Source organism: Taeniopygia guttata, chromosome 1 (genome assembly GCF_048771995.1).
Source record: "Taeniopygia guttata chromosome 1, bTaeGut7.mat, whole genome shotgun sequence".
In the NCBI taxonomy this organism is placed as follows: domain Eukaryota; kingdom Metazoa; phylum Chordata; class Aves; order Passeriformes; family Estrildidae; genus Taeniopygia; species Taeniopygia guttata.
Genome location: NC_133024.1, coordinates 26,332,272 through 26,357,254, shown reverse-complemented (window position 1 = coordinate 26,357,254; position 24,983 = coordinate 26,332,272). Strand labels below are relative to the sequence as shown.

Sequence of the window (24,983 nt, the reverse complement as noted above, 5' to 3'; positions counted from 1 at the left end):
TCAGTAAGTCTGCTTTAGGTCTATCTGATGATAAAGAGAACATCCTTCCCACGGTTTAAGACCATGGAAAAGACATCAGACACTGAAAATGCACATGGCTTTGCTATCAGATACACTGAAACATCACCCTCCTACATAAAGAGAAATTCATTATTACCTCCCTCAACCCTTATGGGAGAAAGACTAGATCTCAGCATCCTAGATCAAGAAGCAAGCTAAAGCATTTGGTTCTAGTCTGCACTGTTACCAATGTCCTTTTCCCACCTGGCATTCAAGAAAAGAAAAGGAGTGATGAAAATGCCTCTCATACTCCACAGGACAGCCACAACTGCTGCACACTGCTGCTCTTGGCACCACAGGTTGCTCTTCTCCACCTCCATCATCCTTTTGCTAAAGGGGCCTGATTGAGCTTTAAGTAGCCCAACTTGCTTTCTAGACAGGAAGTTTGGACCTTCTTTCATGAGCAGACTAACAGAATTCAGAGCTAAAAAGAAAAAAATACACTGACTGTACTTTCACAATTCCCCCTTTCTAAAGGTTTGTTGCAGTTGTTAGCCAAGCCCAGAAAGGAAGGAGCTGTCAAATATAACATATATCTCTGAGAAAAAAATCGCCAGTTCCAGTAATTCTATTGTGAGAACAATGCCTAGTCACAGGTACTGGCTTATGAATATCCCTTCCATACCAAGGACCCAATCCTACCCTGCTTTGCAAACCACTCCTTTAAATAGGTTTTTAAACAGAGAACTGCAGAAAGTCCTATGACCCCATTTCCTTTTCTTCAAAGACACATCAAGAGAAGAGAGCTCTACTAGGCAAGATCTGATGAAAGGTCTCGTCTTGGTTGGACTAGAACATCAATGAAGAGACAGATCACCATGAGCAAACTTCCTTCATGTAACTGTATATAAAACATGTTACTACACACTACTACAGCTCTGTAAACCATAATAGCTCATCTGAACATCACAGAATTAAACTACTGTCAAGTATGTGCCAGGAACCTGCCAATTATCATATTTAAAGTGATAAGCTAAAACACATTTTTCACTGGGTCCTTTCTGAGAGCTTTCAATGGAATTTTTCCTGTCCAAGTTTAGCTTTCTCTTTAAAACATTGAAGTGGAGAAAGGAAATTAAAGAATGCCTGCAAAATGGAGCCAAATGTCACAGGTTTCCAAAGAAAAAACATATAATCACAAGTTCTTTAAAAAGCAGACTTCACGCTGTTTCTAGAGGGCAACTTGTAGATGCCAACACCTCTGTCCTGCAGCTGGCAACATGGTTTCTAATAGACTGCAACCCTTCAGATGACTTCAACAGTATAGATGGGTTTGCATAATTTCTCTACAAAGACTGCTTCCAATGGAAAAGCACTTTAAGTTGCAGCGAAGGGCATTTCAGCAATACTAGAACATGGAAGCAAGTGAATTTTAAAGCAAGCAGTAGATGTCCCAATCTTATTTACATGAGAAAAGCAGCACCAATCCAAGGTTTAGCAAATCGGAAAAACTATTTGTCATTAGAAGTTAAACAACATGTAGAAAAGTTGGAATAAAACACAAAAAAGTAACATAAAAAAATCACAAAAAAACATAAAAAGTTTGAGGTGAGAGTCTGACATCTCCCAGTGATCTTTTGTGTACAATGCGGTATCCATCAGGTGTGCTCTAAGATATGGTCAAAAGCCTGCACTAACCATAAGGAAATGGAGGATGGCTCAATGACACCATATCTGGTCACTCACCTTCCCAACAAGCTGCACAATCTCTGCAAGGTCCTCTTCCTCCTGTAGGATCTCTTTGGCCTTTGTCCTGAGAGGGACAAATTCTGTGAAATGCTTGTCGTAGTATTCATCCAGGGCTCGTGTGTATTTGCTGTAGCTGATCAGCCAGTTCACAGATGGAAAGTGCTTGCGCTGGGCCAGCTTCTTATCCAGGCCCCAGAAAACCTACCAGAAGCCAGAAAGGTCAATCAGCTCTCCAAATCAAAAGTAAACTAAAATAATTGAAGGCAATTAAAAAAAAATAGAGAACAAGTCAAGCAAGTTGGAGTTAATGCAGCATGGCAAAGGCTTCACAAATGGAAGCCTGGGAGCCTGTTAACTATAGCAGTGACATTCAAATAACACTTCTCAAAAAATGATACAACTTCTAAACTGAGTTCAGATTTATTCAGCTTGAGACTGCTCATGAGGGAGCAGCTAGCCATAGCAATGTCAATATTGGAGTCTATGTAAAGTGGAGACCAAATAGATGTAACTGCTTTTCCCAAAACTGCAAACAGTTGCAAGACACTCCCAGTCAGCTTCTCTGAGGATTTTTTGTGGTTTCAATGCACATATATTTAGAGTGGTCTGCTTTCCATCTCAGCAGGAACAGATGCATTTGCAGTGCAGCTCAGTAGGCAGCACTTAGAAAGCACATAGATATCCCTGAACAGGCAGTGTTGGAAGGAATTGCTGCCTTCACTCCCTCTTCCAAAGGGATTTCAAACACATCAGTTTGAGACCATCTCACAAGGTCGCCTTTCACAGTGTTAGAACACTTTCCAAAACACCCTACAATGCTGCCTGTGTCAATTCAAAACTCTCTCACCCAGCCACTGGCACAAATGTGCTGAAGTACAACCATTTGGAGTAAAACAAAGTGGAGAGAAAAGCTGCAACATTGTGGGACTTACCTGGACAATGCCCAGGGTAGCAGATGTGACAGGATCAGAGAAGTCACCACCTGGGGGAGAGACACTGAGCAGGAGGAGATAGAGAAAGATTATCAGAGTTGCTTTCACAGTTCGAACTGAAGTACTGAACATATGACTGACTGCACAGCTCAGTGCAGAGAAACCAGAAAAATCAACATGATTTCAAGTAAATAACAGATGGCAATATGTTTGCACAAAGTGCTTGATGCATACCCACACAGGGGTAATATCAAGCATACCATGAAATAGTTACATCAGTGACTGATTGACAGTATTAAGGTGTAATTTCAGTCACATTAGTTCCAGGTAGTGACTCCAGCTTGGATCATCAAACCTGTTTCAATTGGAACAGATTCAGCAAGAGTGCCGATAGAACATCATGAATACACAGTGCAGTGATTTTACAGAAAACAATATGCTAATTTGAAATTATTTTTGATATTCACCTATATAATAACTACTTAATTTGTGCTTGACACTCCAATACATGCCTTCCTAGAGATAAAAAAATAGTCTTCCAATCTCAAAAGCAGAAAGCCCTTATGTATGTATGTTGTGAACAACAGAACTAAGCAGAGCAAAAAATCAGCTCTGGGTGTTCTTGCAGATGCCAGGGGCCTTCCTGAAAACACAAGGTATCCATTTTGCCCAGGGTATGATACACAAACGAGTATCAACTAGAAGAATGCCTGCAGACAACATGTTTCTCATAGCACATCACAGCCTGAGACACACTGCTCCATAGAATTCTACTCTATTTGAGCATGAGAGTCATGATTCATTATGCCCCCAAGTGCACACTCTGCTGCTCTAACTGCCCCTTTTTTCCTGCTCTGAGCATGGTTTGACATACTTTTCAGAGAGCTCTAATGACATTCTTGCCTGAGCCACTTGATCCGATTGCTATGCCTGTGATTCCACAGAGCTACCTGTCCACATTGATTCCTTCTGCCCCCATGAACAATTTAGCAGCAGTTCTGGGTGAACCGAGACTAAATACCTACTCACTCCCATATTTTTAAGTTCTGCAGCTGCACAGAGCAACGACACCTTTTTTTCTGAAAAAAGGAAAAAAGTGTCCTACAAAACAGTGAGGAAGAAGTGCAGCTGGTGCAGAGGCAAAGCAATGCAACACTCACGCTCCAACAATGCTGACGCTGCCTTCCCTCTCAGGATTTCCCAGACACTTCACTCTCCCAGCTCGCTCGTAGAAAGAGGCCAGACGGGCACCGAGGTAGGCTGGATAACCACTGTCTGCAAACACCAACACACAGAGATTCAGTCAAAGGCTCCGAGTTTGAAGGGCTGCATTTACAAGACTACACTGAGGAAAGACTACTTACCAGCTGGCATTTCAGCCAGTCGCCCTGAGATTTCCCTGAGGGCCTCAGCCCATCGGGAAGTAGAGTCTGCCATCATACTGACGTGGTAGCCCATATCCCGGAAATACTCAGACAGGGTAATTCCTGTAACAAAAACAAGGTGCTGCAGGATACAGTGCAGAAAGGAATTCTATGCTTATATATCATCATAAGTATGTATATAAACCAAATTATTTGAGTTTACATTTTGATGGAAACAGACAACAGAAGTAACTCTTTCTTCCCGCTTATGTCTCCACTGTCTTTTTTTGGTTTTTTGCTGTTGCTGTTTATTTCTTCTCACGCACCTCATTTTTGTTTATGAGCCACTCAGATTCAACTTACATTCACATGTATTTCTTTGAAGAGACACTGCAATGTCACCGATGCTACTCTTTCTCTCACTGAAATCATGAACAAAGACTCCTCTTACTGTAAAATGTCTCCTTCCCTTTCAAACCACCAGAATACAAGAGTGAGAAAAAGTCGTGTTTTATTTGAATTATCTGACAACTGTTTATAAAAAAGAACTTTAAAAAAGCCTTTAAGAGGCTGCAAAAGAAAGATTAGTCTGCCAACTTGGAGAATACTATTCCTGTCCATTAAGTGGCTGTACATGTCAGCAGAAAGCTAGTCAAAACCTAAAGCTTAAAGAATGAACACATGCAGAAAACCTACACAAGTCATGGCACAGTAAATTACCATATAAACAAAATTTACTCAATATTCAGAAATGGCAATTGTATGCAAGCACGTCAGATTCAATTAAGATACTAAGACTTCGTGCAGGCAAGGTCTGAAAGGGTTTACTTCTGAAATTAGACAGGCTTCTAGATATTGTCATCCCAGGAACTGAAAATGCTTGAGTATGATGACTTGCTTTATTCATACAACTTTCTCTATCCTCTTGTAAATCTTACCAGTATAGATGGAGGCTTCTCTGGCAGCCACAGGCATGTTGGAAGTATTTGCTACCAGAGCTGTTCTCTTCATGATGCTTTCTACCTTGCCATCAACTTCCATTGTTAACTAAAATGCAAGAAAGGGAAAAACACCCAAACTGTAACAGTAGCAAGTTTTTTTGTTAATTTTTTGCTGCTTGGGTTCTTTTACTGCTTTACTTGCCTTGTGTCAGGATACTCTCCTCACAGCTATTCTACCAAGAGCAGAGATGAGATCAAAATTTTAGGACATGCTGCTTTGTCTTTCAGACTGCACACAACTTAATTTTTTAATGTACATGCTTCAGCCTCACCTCATTTTCTGCAACTGTCAAAACCCTGTTGATCCCATTCAAATAAGTAATGACAAACCCACTGCACAAGGAAGCCCATTGTCCTCTCTCAGATGTCCAGGCTGAAGGAGCTAAAAATTCTTAGCCTGTTGTCATAAGGCCATTACGAATCAGAGAGGTTTTTTCCCCCAGTCTACAAGAAGCCAGGTTAGTATTTGACAACTGGACATAAAAGCACATTTTTAACCTCAGTGAAGCCTTACAAGCACCTGAACAACAGAATGAACTCCCTGATATTTGTGTAGAATTCCATTTATGAATACCCTGGGTTTTACCTTCTTCAAGGCTACCTCAGCTTGACTCTTGTCACCAATCAACACACCTTTTAGCCCTTATTTCTGACAGTGAAGTTTCTACCTGACAGCTCATACTAGCTGACCCTTGCACAAGAACTTCACTAAAACACAGGTATAAGGTATAAGTAACAGGTATAAGGATTGGTAAATCTGTTGCCTGGCTGTTGTTGGGGGTTTTTGTTTTGTTTTAGTTTTATTAACAAGGTATTTTCTACTTCATTCAAAAGGTATTCCAAAGCTTAACATGTCAAACTAATATCTAGCAACTGTATCACCACCCTGCAACTTGTAAATGGATGCTGCATTTTCTATGCACAGTCAAGTTAAGAGACATGACCAGTGACAGGTGTGATACTTAAAACTGTTCTAAATTCTTCTCTCACCTTCATTCTGGCTTTATTTTAAACAATTTAGAAGGTACACCCAAAAACTAGTCCAGATGTTTAGTGAGGGGCTACTGAAATAATTCTTGAACAAGCCAAATGGGACTTTTGCCAGAGCTTCGTGTCAGGCAAGATGATCTTTTCAAGTCATTCTACCAACATGTGGATATTACATGGTTACAGTACCAGTGTGATAGCAAGTCTTCCCAGGAAGGTTTACTCTCCATGAAATCTCCATACTAACCTCAGGGAAATCTCTCAGTACTTCAGACATTTCATTTCCTCGTTCTCCACAGCCTACATAAATGATGACATCACTGTTGGAGTACTTTGAAAGAGACTGTGAGATCACAGTCTTTCCACAACCAAATGCCCCAGGAATCGCTGTTGTACCCCCTTGTACACACCTGAGTAAAGAAAAAGGACTCTGATTTGCAAAGAAGTAAAAAACAGCTCTTTCCCATCTTAGAATGTATTTTCCACTAGAACTCCCTCATCAAAAGCAGAATGACAGGAGTCACATTCAGTGATCTGGGTGAGAAACACAGAGGTATTTCACTACACCAAAAAAACTGAAGGATTAAATCATCCTTTTCTTCTCCTGTCTTTGAAGTACATGACTTATGCTGATAAAACAAGCATGACTTTTGGGCTTGAGACATAGCAGTTTTCACATCTGGAAGCAGCAATGGAATGGAAATGCTAAGAAAAGAACAACTGTACTTAGCTGTGTGTTATAGAATACGCAGCATAATATTTCAGGACTAAAATAATTGAATTCAGTGTCTTAGAAGTTAGCTGCTTAAATGAGCAGTTTGTGTTACAGTAAAGTGCAACAGTTTTCCTAAGTGGCAACCTCAAAATCATTGAAAACTACACATCCTCAAGACCATGGAAAGGTATCCTACTCATGCATCCAAATGAAGATAGCAAGCTTGAAAGTTCTAGTCTTTCTGCAGATGTGACGTGGTTATGTTAAGTTTATGCACGTCCAGTTTTTTCTAGATTAATGCACTAGAACAGTTAAACGTCCTTTTGTTAAACTTCCTTTTTCCACCAGTGGGTTCACCTGCCAAATAAATACAAGAAGTTCAGCTAAATATTTTTTTTAAGATTATGCTGTGTCACATGGTGAAAGCTTACCTTTAAAAAAACCTAATGCTCTAAGGCCTCTTCCCTCTGCTTCCCCCTAAGAGAGAGATTTCTTGCACAGTAGAAAATAAAAGTACTTACGGGAAGAGGGCATCCAGGACTCGTTGGCCAGTTAATAAAGGATGATTGGCTGGTAACTTCTCGGTAACAGGACGGACTTGGCGTACAGGCCACACCTGCACCATGGTGAACTTCTCCTTTACGCCTTCAAACTCCAGCTCTAACACAACATCCTAACAGAAAGACATGTGAAGTAAGCAAACAGCTGCCCGCTGGACCAGCACATAAATTCTCAATTTAACTGCTCTGCACAGGCCTTTGGTAACACCACAGAGCTTTTAGAACGTCAACATGCAATCATCACCTCCCGAGGGAAGGCTCTTTCCCATATTTACAAGGCTATTGGGGAAAAACAGAGCAAGATACAGCATACATTAAAAATATGCTTTTGAAGAGCAAGTGAATTTTACATATTCATAAAATATTGCAGATCCCCACAGAGGTCATCAAACATGGCACAGTGAAGTGCCATTGGGAAGCCATATACATAGAAAATAGCTGCACAAAATAATAATGCAACCCCTGCAGGCAGGGTAACAGAAGTGATCATTAACTCAGATACCTTGTTGCATGAAACGCTTTAGTTGGCCTCACGCAGAACAGAAAGAGTACATCAACCTTATAAAAGAGACATGAAATATACCAGCAACTGCCGCTTGAGAGACTTACTGAAGTGTCATAGTTTCCTGGAGGAGCAATGTATGTAACTGTACCCCTATTCCGTGGGGGCAGCATTATTTTATGTTTGATCAGGGAGTTTTCATTCACCACACCATAAATATCTCCACCAGTGATATGGCTGCCAACCTAAAATCAGAACAGGTCTATTAGTCATAACTTTTAAAAAAGAACCTCGACAAACTGTAAAAAATACTACAGCTATTAAGTCTAGCGCTGTGATTACCCCTTTTAAAATTCCTTGTTACAGCACAGTAGCTCATTTACATAACTCATTACTCCAACAGCATTGCTAGCAACACTGCCTATGCTCAAGTGCCTTTCAAGGCTCAGACAGGAGCAATTACTAACAGACAAAAGAAATTTTCCTCATTTCTTTTCCACCTCTCAACCTAATGTGCTGAGAAAGGATAGAATATGCTAACCTGCAGGGTTGGAAAAAAGATGCTGCAAAGGGCTAAAGCCATGACATTTTCCAGCTCTAAGGCTACCTTCACCATTTGCAAAATGTGTGCTGCAGTCATTCTTTTAGCTCAGATAACACCTGCTCCTGCTAATGCTTACTGCAATTGCACAAGTTTCTCTACGGTTTGGTAAATACATCAAAAATTTGTAAATTTCTCATATGCAGCAGCAACGCACCATAACTTGTATCAAGTAAGTTTTGGTGATCCCCATCTAGTCTCATACATCACTACCACCTCCTAGCACTCCTTCTTGCAAACTTCAATAAATGCAGTATTAACCACAGGTCCCAGCAGTCACAGCCTTAGCACACTGTTCCAGGCCTAAGCTCTGGGGTAGAGGAGCAAGAGGGAAACACAGGATTGTCAGAACCTACCCGCAGATTTTTGGAAGGTGTGAAGTCCCATTTGACATCTCGGCTCAAAGCTGACACGTTGACACCTCTAGGGATATAGATACTTTTGGTCAGAGTGCTGATGTCCGAGAGAGGTCTCTGGATGCCATCAAAAATAGCTCCCATTATGCCAGGCCCCAGTTCCACGGATAGGGGCTTCCCAGTACGGAGCACAGGATCTCCTACAGAGACACCAGCTAAAGATTTGCTGAGGAAAAGTTCACCCAGAACAAGGGAAAGAAACCAGGCAGAAGTCATGAGGCTCACATCATACTCTCAAACGCCTTTTCTGACTTTAAGATAATACTATTCCAATGTTATACATCACCATTTGAGAAGCATGTAGGCTTTATACTAAATTCTCAACTTGCTCAAACAGCAAAGTTCACCATCCTCTAGAGAGGCAAAGTAGTGACAAATATTCTACTTTATGATCATTTGCTCAAGTCAACTGTTGTTGGCAACTAATGTCAACTAATATGGATGAGTTCACTGGAGTGCCAGGCAGTGAGATGACAAAACATCACACATTTCTTACATCTTCAAACCTAGAAAACAGATTAGGCTGTTTAAGTCTGATAATGTAATGAAATAAGGCATTTTTCACTTCAGAATTTGTTTAGAGAGCACAACTCTTTTGATCTTGAGCTTTGCAGAGCTTTTTTCAACAGCAGCCTAATTTTAAAAGGACTTTGTCTAAGACCAGTACTATTGTCCTCCCATCTTGTATCAAGTTGTCAGGTCTGTGCACTACCTAAGCGCTGAAGATGCACAGTGGACTTTTCTCTGCAAAGGGCCAACACCTTGGCAGAAGGGCTTGCTAGAATACAAAAGAAACCTCCAAAACATAGACAAACTCAATTCAATAAGAGTTGACTTTGGAGAGGCCTATGACCAAGTTTCCTCTCAAGAGGACATTAAAAGTAAACTATACTCAAACTTGCTCCTTGTACTGATGGAAAGCTACTTGATACTGTAACAATGATGCCATCTAAAATGATAGATTATTAGGCAGAGACAGGACCTAGTCAGCAGTTTGCAAGCAAGCTCCTCAGAACCAAGGTTTGGGAGCCAGCAGAGCCTTTTTCCTAGGCTCTACTACTACACACAGCCCCCTTGGGATGAGGAAAGAAGCCTGGCTTCAAGTTTTATGACTTCTTTTCTGATATTCTCTCATATATATATATATATATATATATATATATAAAATAAAAAATACATCTTAAATTGCCTAGCTTTTAGAATATATGCTGCATCATAGCTGGACCAAGATACTGTAAGCCTACTGCAGAAGAAAAGGTGTAATCTATTATGCTTGGCAAAATACTCTGTCCAGAAAAAGGCATCCTGCCCACTTCACATTTCTTATTTAAGCATTATACAGTTATCAAAAGGAAAGAAAAAGATGCACCGACTATTGTTTAGTTTTGCCATTTATGGTTGACATTTGTCTACTGCCTTAACAAAGAGGCATTAAAATGCACTTGAATTCTAAGATACACTTTGATTTCCAGTCAAAAAAAGTCTCCTCGCTACATAGCCACACAAAGTAAGATTCACCCCAAAACCATCAAAACTTACAAAACACATGCAGAACAGATGTCCTGCCAGAATCCAAAGTATCTGGCAGCACAAAGGGAGCAGTGGAAAGGATACAAGTTTCCTCATACACCTGGACAGTGGCCAGATCCCCTTCCAGCCGGATGATCTCCCCCACCAGTTCGCTGTGTCCCACTCGTACCAGCTCATACATGGCAGCACCTGCCATGTTGCAGGCTGTGACCACTGCAAAAGACAGGCACAAGGGTGAGTTATTTTTCCTGCATCTCAGGAAATGCACCCATCACAAGTCTGTAACAACTGCACAGCATAAACCTGGTATTCACCCATATCAGACATGCTCTTGACTTCAAAAAAGGATTACACAATTCCTGATATTTCCAGTTTAAAAGTAAAAAGAATAAGTTTTCCTACAGTTTTCACTCTGTCCTTTATCCAGAATAAGAGGACACTATGAGAATGTAGCAATTCACAAGACAATTCAGGCCATAATTTCTCTTATCTGTCTTGACAGACTGCAAACGTTGAGGGTGTGAGATGCTGTAAACTTTGACAAACAAGTTCTATAGGCACTTCTCCCTTGCAGTGAGCTGGGCCATATTCTCATCTGACTAAATTAAAACACACAAGAAAATGGCAAAGCTCACCCAATGCCTGGTAGTTACATAAACCTGTGGTTGGGGGCCTGCATTTTCTGTTTACCTTGGTAGCGTCTGGATGCTGGCATAAACATGGATAGATCAAGCCAAGGCACCTGCTAAATACCCTTGCATCTAAAGTGATGCCGAGAAAGCTTTAAAGAAAACACTATTTTTTGCTTTATTTTGTAGAAAAGTAATGTCTATCTTAGGGCCCTTAAATTAACTTTCAACAGATGAAGATTGTTGTGCAGAATGTTTTGGGCCGGAAACTTCACAATGCTTTGAGTTAGATTTCAACAGGTCATATATGGAGTCCTGGCTGCTTTAGAACAAAATTTATTATGTCTTGCATACTGTGATCAGAGTAATGCACGCAAGATTCACATATTTACAGAAAAACACATGTTCCACTTCTTGGGAAAGAAAGCTGTGTCAGTGTAAAATTGTTTCTAAGTACCACCTCTGCAGTCACAGAATTTGCAGTGAAAAAACTTGTGCCTATTTAGGTAGGGAATTTCTTATTCATCAAACACATTGCATTAACAATACTTGCTGATCTTCTGTTCTCATATTCTCATCCTTTCCTTCAGCTCTTGAAGAGAATGCAGGAGGGAGCAGAAAAGCCAGTAGAGTCTGCATGTATTCTAAAGCTGTTCCTATCAGAGACTAAACTATTTCAGCTGATAAAGATGGAGGAGTCCTCCTTCTCCCAGCTGCACTATTGCCACATTCTATCACCTTGCCTGAGTCTTGTGGCTCCTTGCTGAGCTCCCCCAGCCCATGATGCAGTAAACAGAACAGCTTGACACTGACAGGGACTGAGGACTTCAGAAAGCACAGGAACAAACTTTCAGTGAGAACAGACTATTTATTCCACACCCTTTTAGAGAAGCTTAGCACCTAGGTCCTGCAGATTTCCAACCAAGGGGCTTTTTCTCATATAGGAAGCTTACCTTTTGTTACTATTATTGTTGTTTTTATTCAACTGCCTGCTTCCACTCACTAAATTTTTAAAAAGGGTTAATTAATAGTAACACCTTGTTAGCAGTTTTTTAACAGTTTGTCAGACTACAAATCAGTGATTCTTCTTGAAGTCCCCCAACCAAAAAAAAAAGAAGATGAAAAGCACCACCTAGAGTTCTTTCATACTTCTCTGCTTTCAAGTGAAGATTAACAAGATTCTAGATAAAACAAAATTTATGGACTTCCTTTACAAAATAATACTTACCAGGTCCTGAGACTCCATAAACATAGCCAACAAAAGCCTCTCTGTCCTCATCACGAATTTTGGGGAGTTTGGAGAAGTCCATTTTGCCTGTTCAACTGAACAAAAGACGAAAGAGTCAGTCCTGAAGAACACGCACATGTAGTAAGTTCTTCCTCTTCCCTCTGCTCTCCTATTTATTTTCAGTTAAAAAGAACTCTGAACTCATAGCATGAAGCACCTTAGCCTTAAGCACTTTTAACTGATTTTAAAGCTGTAAAAAGTGAAAAAGTAACTGATTTAAACAAACACAAGATCTGAGATTTCTTATTGAGGAACACAGGGGCAGAACATCACTCCATAACATGCTCCACAGAATGCTACTGAATGAAAAAGATGCAGTGCAACAATGTCCTAACAGTGTTACACTGTTTTTAAGCTTGGTAATAGGATATTTAAATAAGAGAAAATCTCTTTGTATTCCACATCACATTACCCTCCTTCAAAATATGGAGTCTTCCATGATTCTGAGTGAGCAAGAGAATGTTCTGGGTCTGCTTTACTGCCACTAGTCTCTAAAATGCAATACTACAAATATTAATTGTGAAAATTCAATTTTTGCTATCTCAAGGTGTTGAATCAGAATATTTAGAGGAAGAAACACAGATTTTCAGAAGCACCAGCACACAAACATGTGACTCTTTTCTATGTGTCTCACAGCTACATACTACTCAGTCTTTGCTCTCAGTAAAACCCACAGAGCATTACAGAAGAATTGTGCTGAAAAATGGTCAAAAGCCTCAACTTGCAACAGATAAACAACTGGCTGCCATCTCTTGCCAGTTAACTGTTTAGCAAGTCTAAACAACTGGCACTGGAAAAGCTGTTTTATCAGCAGACTTCCTCCATCCCTGTTTGTCCTGTGGCTGACAGTCAGGCTGTCCTGCTTCCGGTGCGGATCAGAGGATTTCATGGTTTTGCTTTGTGAGCCCTTCTCATGCTGTGTGTTACCTTGGAAACTGATGGGTGTTCGAGAACTGTAAGGCCACATTCTTCCCTCTTAGGAAGACACTCCTAGGTGTACAGACACCCTTAGGACACAGCACTGGTGAAAGGTGAGCGATGGCAGCCCCAGCACAGAGCTCTGCTGTGCTAATCAGCAGCAAGGCCCCTGGTTTGGTGACATAAACTGGGAGGTATCTGTTGACAATCACACTCAAGTCTTTGAGAGCAGCCTCATCTAACCCAGCCTCTTCCAAAAGGCAGCAAATACAAAGGCATACTCAGGCTTAAAAACCTGCCCCATGTACAATAAGCAAGATAACTCCATTGCTACCCTTTCCACTACAATTCAAGGATACATTTTTGCCTATTCTTTGGGAGCAGTAGCTGACTTCTCTATTCTTGAAATCCTACAACTGTTTTCCAGCTTTTTAATACAACAAGTCCTCTGCCCCTCAGCCTCTTCACAGATCTATAAATTTCAAATTGGTGGCACTGCTCCTTAAGAAAAAGATCTCCCATGATTCCAAACTCCTGTTCATCCTGAAGGAATAGCTTCTCCCAGGCTCCATGTCTCTGTCAGTGTATCATGGCTGCCACTGATTTATTTCACAGCAGCCACCACAACAGCTGATCATGGCTCATCACCATCAGCTTGGAGCAGACCTGCTAATGGGTTTTGAGCCCAAAGGCTAAGCCAGATATCCACTAGACCACTCTATCCTCTATAGCCATAGGTTATCCCTCACACTTCCAGGTGTTTAGACCCAGGAGATAATTTTAATTTTACTGCTTTTTTTTCTCAAATGCCTCCTCTGACAAATGGCAGAGGGGAAGTCCTTGCAAAGCAATCTGCAGTTCCTGAGCAGCTGGTATGAGCTGGTTCTGATCTGACAAACACAACTATCTCATCCTTTTTGCTTTTAACAACTAAAACTCAAGCAAGCACAATTGCTGTTCATACCAAAAGAAGCAGCTGCTCTTATAAATCCAAATTAAATATGTACTTTAATATACCATACAGAACAACATCCAGTGTCCTACTATCAACATCTCTAAAAGCACAGCAGAGTTAAACCACATTCTCATAACTGAATTAGTGACACAGCTTGGCAATTAGACAACATCCCATATGAAAGAGCCAAATTACAAAGGCAAGGAAAAGCAGGAACACTGGGCCAGTTTCTTTAAATTAGCTTTTCTTCATAATCAAAACCTGCTTGAAGTGACTGTTTACCTTTTAGGGAGGCAAGTAAGAACCTCAGAACAGCCATTCTGCAGTTAAATGGCAACATCCTGACAGCCAGCACCTGCCTCTCCTGTTCCTGTGGCTGCTCTGCTCCTCTCTTCCTACAGCCACCTTTCCAAATTACTGGCCAAGCCAAGTAAAAGAGCAGGGAATTCCTCCACTAGACCACCTAGCAACATGCTCATAAGCCCTGTCTTTACCATGATCTCTAGCATCTGCACTAACAGCTTTTAAACACATACCTATTAAATATTTCAAGTGTAAAAGATGGACTCGTTCTCACCTGTGTTTTACCTCCACTATTCCTCCAAATTGCAGTCTACACAAAGCCAGTGCCCACCCAGCCAGGCTGACCTCTTTTTTAAGGGGCTACACATGTCTTAACACTGAATACAAATTAAGAAAAAAAAAAAAAAAAAAAAAAAAAAAAAAGAAGAAAAGCTGTTATTTATCTCTGCATCATTTTCTTGTGCTTGTGTACTAGCACTACAGATTTTCAATTTATATGGAAAAGTCCTTGAGGGCCAAAATGCTGCCTTACCTTCCTACCTTGTTAGATGTTTTCATTGCCAGTACTCAAAAAAAAAGAAATTCCCTAAAGCATATATGTACCCTAGAAAAAATGGTAGCTGACCATTTCAGAAATCTTCAGAAATTTCAGAGGCCCCGAGGCCTGTGAAAGGCCTCTTGCCAACACAAGGTATTAGGCACTATATGCAATTCCCTCCTACAAAAGTCCACTAGAACACCTATATAGGATATTAGCTTATTTTTAATTCCCTTATGAGTAAAGATGCATCTTGTAGTATGCTTTAGAATTTTTATTCTTCCTTATCTAAAACAGTTCACCAATTGATTTCAAACATGTTCTTAAGCTCTAGCAGTCATATTCTGGTTAATAGTGCCAGAAATCAAAGTACTGCTTGCAGCAGAACCTTCTCTGATTAATAGGTGATTTATTACACTGATTTTCAAGTCCTAATTAAACATGAAAGAGCCCATAACCCGAGCTTTCTATCTTGGTTTCTCCCCAGCACAGTAATCTGGTTATACAGTAGCCCCAAAAATGTAACTGCCCTGCTCTCAATGTTAGAGAAACCCGTTTTGCTTCACTGTTCCTGGGTTTTGCATCTAACATTTGATCAGACGCAGCATTTACACAACAAATTGCCTTAACACAAAGATTTTTTTCAAAATTCAGACTCCGGTGAGATTTTTAGAAGGAGCCTTCTTGCAGCAAGGAAGAAAATCTATGACAATTTTATCACATAAACACAGTTCCTTACCTTATTTTGCAGAAGCAGGGAGTACCAAAACCCCACAGGCCCAATTCAAAAGCTAGAATTCAGCAGTGAAGCATCACCGCTTGCGAAATAATCGTCCTTCTAGTGCCCCTACACAGAGGGATGAGAAAGCTGCTGCAGAGGGGAACGAAATTTCTGACACACAGCAGAGGCACAACCACCTGACTTGATGAGTCATCAGTCTCTCTCTCCCTCTCTCTCCCACCAGCACCCAGGAATGCCGCAATAGCAACTCCAGCCACCTCGAGCCCAGCTGAACTCCCATCTGTGCTCTCCCTACTGCACAGGACCCAGCAGAAGAAATTAAAATGCTTCTGCATTTGCATTAAGGGCCTCCTACAAAGCCAGGAATTCCAATGTCCCGAGCGGTGCATACAACTGCACAAAAATCCTTGAAAGAGGTGCATGTTTTCTGCTGGGATCTGTTCACCTGCCTATTACACCTGTAGCAGGTGTAATAGGCAGGTGAACAGATGTAATGCAGCCATGTCAGTGTGTGCTCTGCTCTGGAAGAGCTTAACAGAACAACTGTTTAACAACAGACTGCACAGGGAGGCGCTGAGCACACTGCAATACTAATTGCTGGAGTATGTTGAACAGTATTGATTGCTTCCAGGAGTCGTGTGGGGCTTCCTTACACTCAAGAAGCCCTTCCCCTGGCCAGCAGAAGCACTAAGGTAATTGCACAACATCCAGCACCTCAGCAATGCTGTGAGAGACACAGCACACAGAGAGCTGCGCCACTCTGAGTGACAGCTGCTGGAATCTGTTTTCAGAGATCGACAGACACTGCCCCATATGCTGAACAGAAGATGGGCAGGGTGATTTCTCCCTAAGAACCTGCACAAAGCTGAAGAGTTCCCTGCAGTCTGCACAACTTCTCAAGTCTATCTTTGTAAGTTCTAGGATTACCAACACTTCAAATTGCCACAAAAGCCTAGACATTAACCACAACTGTAGTGAAGAGCACAGTATCAGTAATTTGGAAGCAGCAGCATTACATCAGTAAGTCATCAATGGTAGGAATCATTCTGCTGGAATAACTTTAACTTGAAGGTCATAGATTTTAGTATGTCTTAAACAGACTAATGTGGTTTGACTTCCAAGGCTAGAAAAATAAGAGTCAGAATATAAGCCCTTTCATTTGATATCCAGGAAAGCTTTATAGGCATAAACAGTTAAACGTAGCCAAACAGTTTTCCAAAGAAAATAATACCTCCTCTTCTTAGTAAAAACCTAGACATTACAGAATAATAAAGATCACCACCTACACTGGACAATTAGCTTAGTGTCACATTGGAGTGATGCTCAAGGCTGCTGACATCCACCTTGTTCACCTGAACAGACTCTGGGCACAGTGCATAAATCCCAGTGTCCAGCTGCACTGGGAAGATCTGTTGCAAGGGCCTCATAAATAACCAGATAATCACTGCCACAGATTTCCTGTAACTAGGACAGTTTAAACTTCCTCTTCTAACAGATGATATCTTTGGAGGAAGTATTAAAAAAAAATACAGTGCCTGAATTACTAGACAAATGCAGAAGTTTGGCAGCATTTTCATATCTAGAATTTGTCCCACAAAAAACAACATACCCAGAAATCTAACACAGGTCACTGGGAAAGGAAGCCCAACGGTATTCTCAGGAAACCTGCTCCTTCACAGTATGCAGAGTTGTAATTTTACTATAAGACAGCAGGGGAAATTGCTCCAGATTTCTCATTCACCAAACAACTGAATTACTGAGGTTGGGGGGCACCTCTGGCAATCATCTATTTCCAACCCCCAGCTCCAAGCAGCCTGATATGGCTGCTCAGGGCCATATCCAAATGTGTTTTGATTACCTCCAAGGACGAAGCCACTACAACTCTCTGGGCAACCTGTTCCAGTGTTCAGACACCCCTGCAGTAAAAAGTGTTTTCCTATGTTTAAAGGGAATTCCCTGTATTTCAGTTTGTGCCCATTGTGTCATGTTACTTCAGCAGGTACCTTGAGAAGAGTCTGGCTCCATCCTCTTTGCTCCCTCCCATCAGGTGTTTATATACATTACAATAGGATTCTCATAGCCTTCTCTTCCTGAGGCTACATAACCTCAGCTCTCTCATCTGCCTTTCCTACCTCCGCATGCTAAACAGTCTTTGTGGCCCTTTTCTGGATGCACACCACTAAGCCATGTCTTTCCTCTACTGGAGAACCCAGAACCAGACACAGCACTCTAAATGCGGTTTCCATCAAGTTTAACCAAGGTGAAAAACCACCTTCCCGAACCTGTTGGCAGGATTCTTCCAAACACAGCCCAGGACAGTGCTGGCTGCCTTTGCCACAGGGGCACATGGCCAGCTGATATCTAGCTTGGGGACCCCCAGTTCTTTCCAGCACTCAGTCAGTTCTCAGCTTGTAGCAGGATATGTGGTTATTTTGCCTCAGCTGCAAGACTTGGCACTTCCCTTTGTCAAACTTCATGAGATTCCTGTCAGCCAATTTTTCCAGTCCAAATCCCTCTGTATGGCAGCACAACCCTCTGCTATATCAAACACCTTCCAACCGTGTCATCTGCACTCTAATGAAACCAGGCAGGAGTCACGTCCTGTGCTCAACACAACCATGTGGCTCAGCCTTCTCATGACACAGACATTGTGAAGTGAACAGCATCAATCTTCCTGCTACAAGCTCTGAGCCAGAAAGAATTTCTTAAACTCAACAATATGGACATTTTTCCACTTAGTTATTCATACAATTTCAGTTGGCACAGGGCAATTTGAGGCCATCTCTGCTCTAGATAAACCCAGAACCTGCTTGAGTGATGCTCAGCTACATCCTGTGGACCCATGTGCAACCCTACAAGATGATTTATCTTTCACATAACTTGTTCCTTGGGGTCTTATAAGCCTCCTCCTCCCTCTCAAATGAAGCTTGCTTTGCTCAGCACATGTACACATAAATCCATGTGTATTCAAGGAAAGAGAATTATGCTGCCACTGTCATTGCAGCACATGATGGCTACGAAGTGAGACCATGCAACACTGAATTAATGAAGTCCACCACAAGCTCCTACTGTCCTCTTCCTAAAAACAGATAGGGCCTTAGCTGTGGGCATGCCAATACATACAAGTTTGATACTTCAAATAAACATCATGCCCCACATACAAGCTAAAGATGAAACAATATATTTATATTTGATACATATATACAACATAAAGTATATATTCCTAAAGCAAGGGTGTGAAGTCTGCCCATGCAAGATGTACCACCACTACAAGTTGTTACTCAAGCACCCAAGCTTTTATTCAGCAGCTTGGGAAATTCCTTCAGTTAGCCCAGAACAATACTAGAACAAAGCTGTTTGAACAAGACTAAGAAGGCAGTAGCTAAAATAAAACTAGATAGAAAGGCTGGCAAGGTGTTCATTGCATAACTACTTTGACCCACTGAAGAGCTGATCAGGCCTTCAAACATCAAAGGCAGCAATCATGCTATATCTAGAAGTGATAAAGATCCTAGCTAAATACATTAAAATACTCCTATTACTAGAGAAAACCACACTGCCCATGTGAAAAAATGTTCATCAACTGACTCATATGCTTGTTTTCCACAATAGAGTTTTCTATAACAATTCTTTCCTCTCAGCTGAGGCTTCTCCAGAGGAGGAAATTGATGAGCCTCTCCTTAGTTCTTGCTACATTGCTTCACAATTTTATTACTGTGAAAAATTTGACATTCCTTTCAGCCTGCTACACATTCTGCCCTTTGGCTTGGTAGACTTTCACACAAAAGAAAGATCTAACACAACTGAAATCCAAACCATACTACAGAACACTAATACAAAATTAATTTCTGTGTTCTGCAGTGACCACCTTTTCTTATCCTGATCCAGTCATCTAGCTACTAGAATTGAAAAGTTCTGCAGCTATCTGCCCAGTGCCATGCTCAGTCATCTCCTCTAGATGAACAGTTTTCATTAACCTCACTAACATTACTGCTAAACTAAAATCTACCCTAGCTTTTATTAAGTAAAAGTCATTCGATTGTCAGGTGTATTTGGCACTGGTACTTGAAATACTTTTTGTTGCTCTAACCTTTAAGATGATAAACATTAAAATGAAATTAATACGTAGCTGTAAGCAACTATAACATCAAAGTTTACTACAGTTCAGCAGAGTGACTTCTGAAGAGTTGAAGATCTTACCTTACCAGACAAAAGGTGTGCAATTTGACAAAACAACTGTTACTGGATTTTTAAGTTTTACATACAGAATCACACGAGTTGTTGGGGCTCATTAAAACACAGTGTCTCCTCTATAATCCCCACTACTGCCTAACCCCTTCTCTCCAGGTGTAATGGCTAAAATACTGAGCATGAGTTTGGAATAAGCATTTCATCATTACACCTTTAAAGTTTCAGGTCACATTTAAAGTTAGGCTATTATGGAATCTTCAGTTTATTATGCAAGGTATTTGACTGCTAGTTTGAAGAGCTGAACCAGGAGTGAGTCTGCATGAAAGTCTTTGAGAAAGATCCAACATCCCTAGCAGATAGAAGTACTCTTTTATAGCACCTTTGGTATAATGAAACACCTGGTTGGAATCACAGCACACCTATTGGCACTGGATTCCAGTAAAAGGAAATTAAGTCAAGGTTGACTCTTTCTGTAATGAAAAACTGCATCTTTATGTTTTAAAGCAAGTTAAGCTACATTTGGAAATTTTATGTTCAAATAAAATAATACCTGAAGTATTTACAGATTCTTTAGAACAGCCAGAGGCCTTCCAACATATTAGATTTTACCGTTGTTTAATCTACATATTGTGGTAGTTGTCTGAATATCTACCAGCTCATAAAAATTCATCCCATGATAACAAAACCCTTAAAATTTAAAGGATCTATAGGCAATTCACGTAATAGAATTGCTTACTTAGCCATCTTTACCAATATAGTCTGCAGTTAGTCTGAAATACCATCTTAGGGTTTTTCTGAAGAGCTGATTTTTAAGGTCTTTCAGAGTGGGAAATAAAGTAAGGATACAGTGTAACAAGAAAAAGGGCCAAACATTTGCCCCACTAACTGAAATTCTTGGAAGATGCACTTTCTTTGCTCAGGTATTAAAAAACTGTCAAGTCATTCTTTAGGCTCTCAGACAAAACTTGAATACCTGAAAGCTTTTGTCCAGCTATAATAACTTATCACTATTATATAACTATAATAAGTTTCCATAAAGGCACAGCTGTCTCTCTATGGCTTTTCCCATATCCTTTCTGTATCTCCTCACGCCCAACCATCCCAACCACAACAAGCTCTTCATGCTTAGGGCACAGAACACAGACATCCAAACCACGTCTGTTCTACATGAACCACCACAAACCACTTCAGTAAGCAAGCACAGCTTACAGCAGCCAAAGGATGGGACACAGGATCTTCACAGCACACATTCTGGCTTTTCTCAGGGGATGCTGTCTGGCAGAAACACAGCTGGGCAGACTGGTCAGCTGAAACTCACCAGAGCACCAACATTTCAACTTGGTTATAAGAACACTTACAAAGCAAGCACTTTTCAATTGATTAGGAAGGACAAAGATAAGGCTTTTATATTACAGAGACCCTCTAGAACACCACTTCTCTCAAGCATTTGTATCTGCAATGGGTCTATTTCCAGCAGGCTTTTTAGCTCATTTACCTCTTCCATTCAATGAGTCTAGATTAACTGGGACAGCTTCCCATATTAGTTTTGGTCCCTGCTGTTTTGATTCGAACATAACAGACTCCCCAAAATGTTGTAAACTATGACAAAATTAAAAGAGGGGCCACTGTCAGACAAATTATTTCTGAACAGAGTGAGCAGCGACACTGAACTTTATCATTACACAAGCTCAGAGGAGTAGTCCAGCTGATGAAACAAGCAAATAAATCCAGCAGCTAAAACTGGTCTTCATCTGCCATTTGGTTAAGTGGTAGTAACAGGGTCTGTTAGACTTTCAGGATTTATCCATATACATCTTACTGGTTTTCACAGTAAGTGTATCATTTCAGTAAAGCCAGGCCTTGGAAGGCAAAGTCTGTCAGAACAACCAAATAATGTATCTAAAAAGGTCAATGTTTCTGAGACATGGGAGTGTTGAACTTGAGAGCTTGACAAACACAGAAGAAATAAATGCTTGGATGAAATAAAGTAACCAAACAAAAAATATTTATAAGTGCAGAACTTAATGCCATGAGAGATGACCAAACCCCAGAATTTGGTATAAGCTTAGCTGTCCACTCACAAAGGGAAAAATGGAGAGAGAGCATCAAAGACAAGCAAAAAGCTTTTTATACCATAAAAGAAGATACAACAATGACAAACAGAAGATCCAGTCAAAACCAGTTTTGCATGTTGGAAATTTAGGTGATTATTGGCTTATCATGTACAGGAAAAAAAAAAAAAGCTGAAAAGTTTAAATTCATTCTGCTTCCTCAGCTGGAGTAGGACCCTGTTTCTCTCTGCCCAACTGGAAGTCCAAAGAAGTCACATGTTTTAAGATGTCGAGTAAAAATGAATGAGCATGATATTCCAGTTGACTACATGGTCTGTTTTCATTGGCAAAATTCCAGCCTAAAAAAAAAAATCACGTGGATACCATTGTTCAACAATGCCCCAGTATTTCCAAGTCTGAAATCCCCTATTTTTTAACCTACAAAACAAGCATGGAGAAAAGAATATATTTCAGGCAATGTAGCATTGGGTTACTGCATGGTTTGAGTTTTGTAGGGTTTTCTTAAAAAGACAGAAAAAAAAAAAAAGAGAGATTACTACTTGGTCACAAGTAGCATTCAACATTTTATGGTCAACATCAAAGTAACCAAAGACCCCAACTAGATTATCTTGTAATCCTTTTACTCTTTCTAAAAGAGTAATTAGGAATGCAACCATAGCTCATAAACATGCAATTTCAAAGCAAGAGGGAAACCCATCAGTAGGAACTTTCAGGGCTTGAGAACCCAAAGACACACCATTATGGCATGAAATCACAAGGGGGAATGCACAGTGCCTCTAAAAGGATCTTCAGGGGAATCATCTGGTAACCTGCTGGTCTATAGGAGCTTTGGATGACAATGTGTAACACCAGCACCATGCAAGTCTGGGAGATAAATGCATGAAGTCATCCTGGGAAAAAAAATTTAGACAATAGAAGGACACTTAAGGCCCACAGCCTTCGTAAATGAGGGCCAATGAGGCATAAAACTGTTAATACACACTTAACCAAAACACAAGCTAAATTTAAGCTAATGCTCCATAAAAATGAAGCTACATTAATCACTCATGGCTCAACTCTATTAGCACTACCTGTAGAAAATAATTCTTGATTTGGAAAACGACAAGGCAGTATTTACAGGAAACAGAGATCTTGTGTTACTATTGCAACACAAGACTGCAACCCCCCTTTGAACAGTCAGCTGATGCCAGCAGCCATTTTCCATTGTTGCCTTAATTTGTCCTTCCCTGTTCTCGCAAGCTGATGTCCATGGTGATTTAGTATTTCTGAATGTCAGACTTTGTCACCTGATCACAAAATTAAGACTAATTTTTTCCCCACATGAAAGAATAAAGATTGCCCAGAGGATTTTGCATTACTGACCGACAGGCACAGCAAAAAATAATCTGCAGTACTTTTGGTAATTCAAAGACCTGTAGATTCTGATCTCACTTCACATATTCTTACATAGAAAATAATAAAATATAGATATTGTTACATGTTTATATTTGCTGGTCATTGAAAAGGCCTTGAAAGCACAGAGAAGCCAAACATTCAGCTGTTGCAGATCTGCACAGTGCAGAAGTCAGTATAAATACAGCACAACTTACAACATAGTGAAGATCTGCCTCAGTTACTCAAACTTCCACTTGCAAATGCCAGTTTGTATTTTGCATGTTCTTCCTAATAAATCACTTCTAGCAGTCTATCAGCAGGTTTTCCTATTTTTCCACCCCCTCTCCACTTCAGCAAGCAGAATTAGCATTTGAAATACCATGCTAGATCAAATAGCCAGTGTACTTTGCTGAAGTATTGCATTACAATGAATAAAACGATCACCAAATTGCTTTTATGCCCAGCAGAGGGGCAAATTCTATGAGAAAAGACAGTAAAATTTCAGGAAGAAAGACTTTACTCTCTCCTAAGAAAGTAAATCACTTTGGGCAGCTGCACGGAATGGATGGATCTTGACACATGTGTCACATACTCCAATGTGACAGCTACCTGTCACATGAACAATATCATCCAGAATCCAGCTGTGCAAGATTTCTCTCTTGCCTTTAAGTGAATGCCAAGGGTAATGTCTGCAACACCTCATCTGAGACAGAATTTTGTCACTGGCTACAGGAATAGGAAGCACATCTGATGTGCCACCAAGATATTCAACTGCAAAGCAACAACAGGGGGGTTCTGCCACGGATGGCTGCAGGGAGAAGCCCGCAGCGGAATTCTTCTTCCATAACCGCGCTGCTCTCTCTCTGCTGCGCTGCGGTCAAGGCACCGAAAGATTCAGATCCACCCACTCAAGATGGTGGGATGACCTGGCGCTGGAACCCAGTTGCTATCGTCCTGTCTCTTTTCGGTAAGGAATTCTGGCATAACCCTAAAGCATCTCATGGGGCGTCTTCGATCGAGCGCTCGGTGGGTTTCTCCTTGAGGGGCTGATTCGCTTTGCAGGTCTGTGCTCCCTGCAGGGGCGGGGAAGCGCAGGGCCGGCTGCAGCGGGCTGTGCTGCCGGGACACGGCTCCCTGCAGCTCGGCTGCCCCGGCTCCCGCCGCTCCGCAGCGCCGGGGCCGCGCTCCCCCTGCGAGCGGCTCCGCGGGGAGACCGCGTCCTTCCCGGGCAGGGTGCGAGCGGGGCGGGGAGCGGCGGCAGCCGACCCCCCGCTCCTTTACCGCAGAGAAGGGCAGCCCCGGGCGCAGCTCGGGAGCGGCGGAGGCAGCGGTGCGAGGCAGGGGGAGAGGGGTCGTGCGTCTCACCTGGGCTGGGCCGGCCCGGCGCGCCCGAATCCGCCCGAGTCGCTCCGCCGGCGGCAAAGGAGGCGCTGGATCAGCTGACGCCGGGTCCCGCGCGCATGCGCTGCGCCGCACACCGGAAGCGCCGGGCGCGAGCCGTGCCCGACTCCGGGCGAAGCTTCACCCGCCCTGCCCGGGCCGCTTCCGCGCAGGAGCGCGTCGGGGGCGGTGGGGCGCGCCGATTCGTCGTTCTGCGTCACGTGACAGCGACCACG

The 24,983-nt window shown here is 41.6% G+C and overlaps 1 protein-coding gene across 3 annotated transcripts in view; it reads right to left on the bottom strand.

Moving 5' to 3' along the window:
- Positions 1 to 24,913, bottom strand: part of ATP6V1A (ATPase H+ transporting V1 subunit A) — a 30,610-nt gene extending 5,697 nt beyond the window's left edge. The window contains exons 1-13 of one of the 3 annotated variants that reach the window (XM_030266588.4): positions 15,728 to 15,889; positions 14,725 to 14,827; positions 12,215 to 12,309; positions 10,442 to 10,570; positions 8,768 to 8,982; positions 7,918 to 8,055; positions 7,270 to 7,421; positions 6,281 to 6,443; positions 4,984 to 5,092; positions 4,046 to 4,168; positions 3,842 to 3,956; positions 2,682 to 2,745; positions 1,747 to 1,950 (exon numbers count right to left, since the gene is read on the bottom strand). In XM_030266588.4, coding sequence (XP_030122448.1) covers positions 1,747 to 1,950; positions 2,682 to 2,745; positions 3,842 to 3,956; positions 4,046 to 4,168; positions 4,984 to 5,092; positions 6,281 to 6,443; positions 7,270 to 7,421; positions 7,918 to 8,055; positions 8,768 to 8,982; positions 10,442 to 10,570; positions 12,215 to 12,296 — 1,494 coding nt within the window. In that variant the 5' untranslated portion in view covers positions 12,297 to 12,309; positions 14,725 to 14,827; positions 15,728 to 15,889. Of the gene's footprint in view, positions 1 to 1,746; positions 1,951 to 2,681; positions 2,746 to 3,841; positions 3,957 to 4,045; positions 4,169 to 4,983; positions 5,093 to 6,280; positions 6,444 to 7,269; positions 7,422 to 7,917; positions 8,056 to 8,767; positions 8,983 to 10,441; positions 10,571 to 12,214; positions 12,310 to 14,724; positions 14,828 to 15,727; positions 15,893 to 24,732 lie in introns of those variants that run through there. The other 2 variants (XM_012569978.5, XM_002186595.7) reach the window with 2 other exon arrangements.
- Between the last annotated feature and the right edge of the window lie 70 nt (positions 24,914 to 24,983).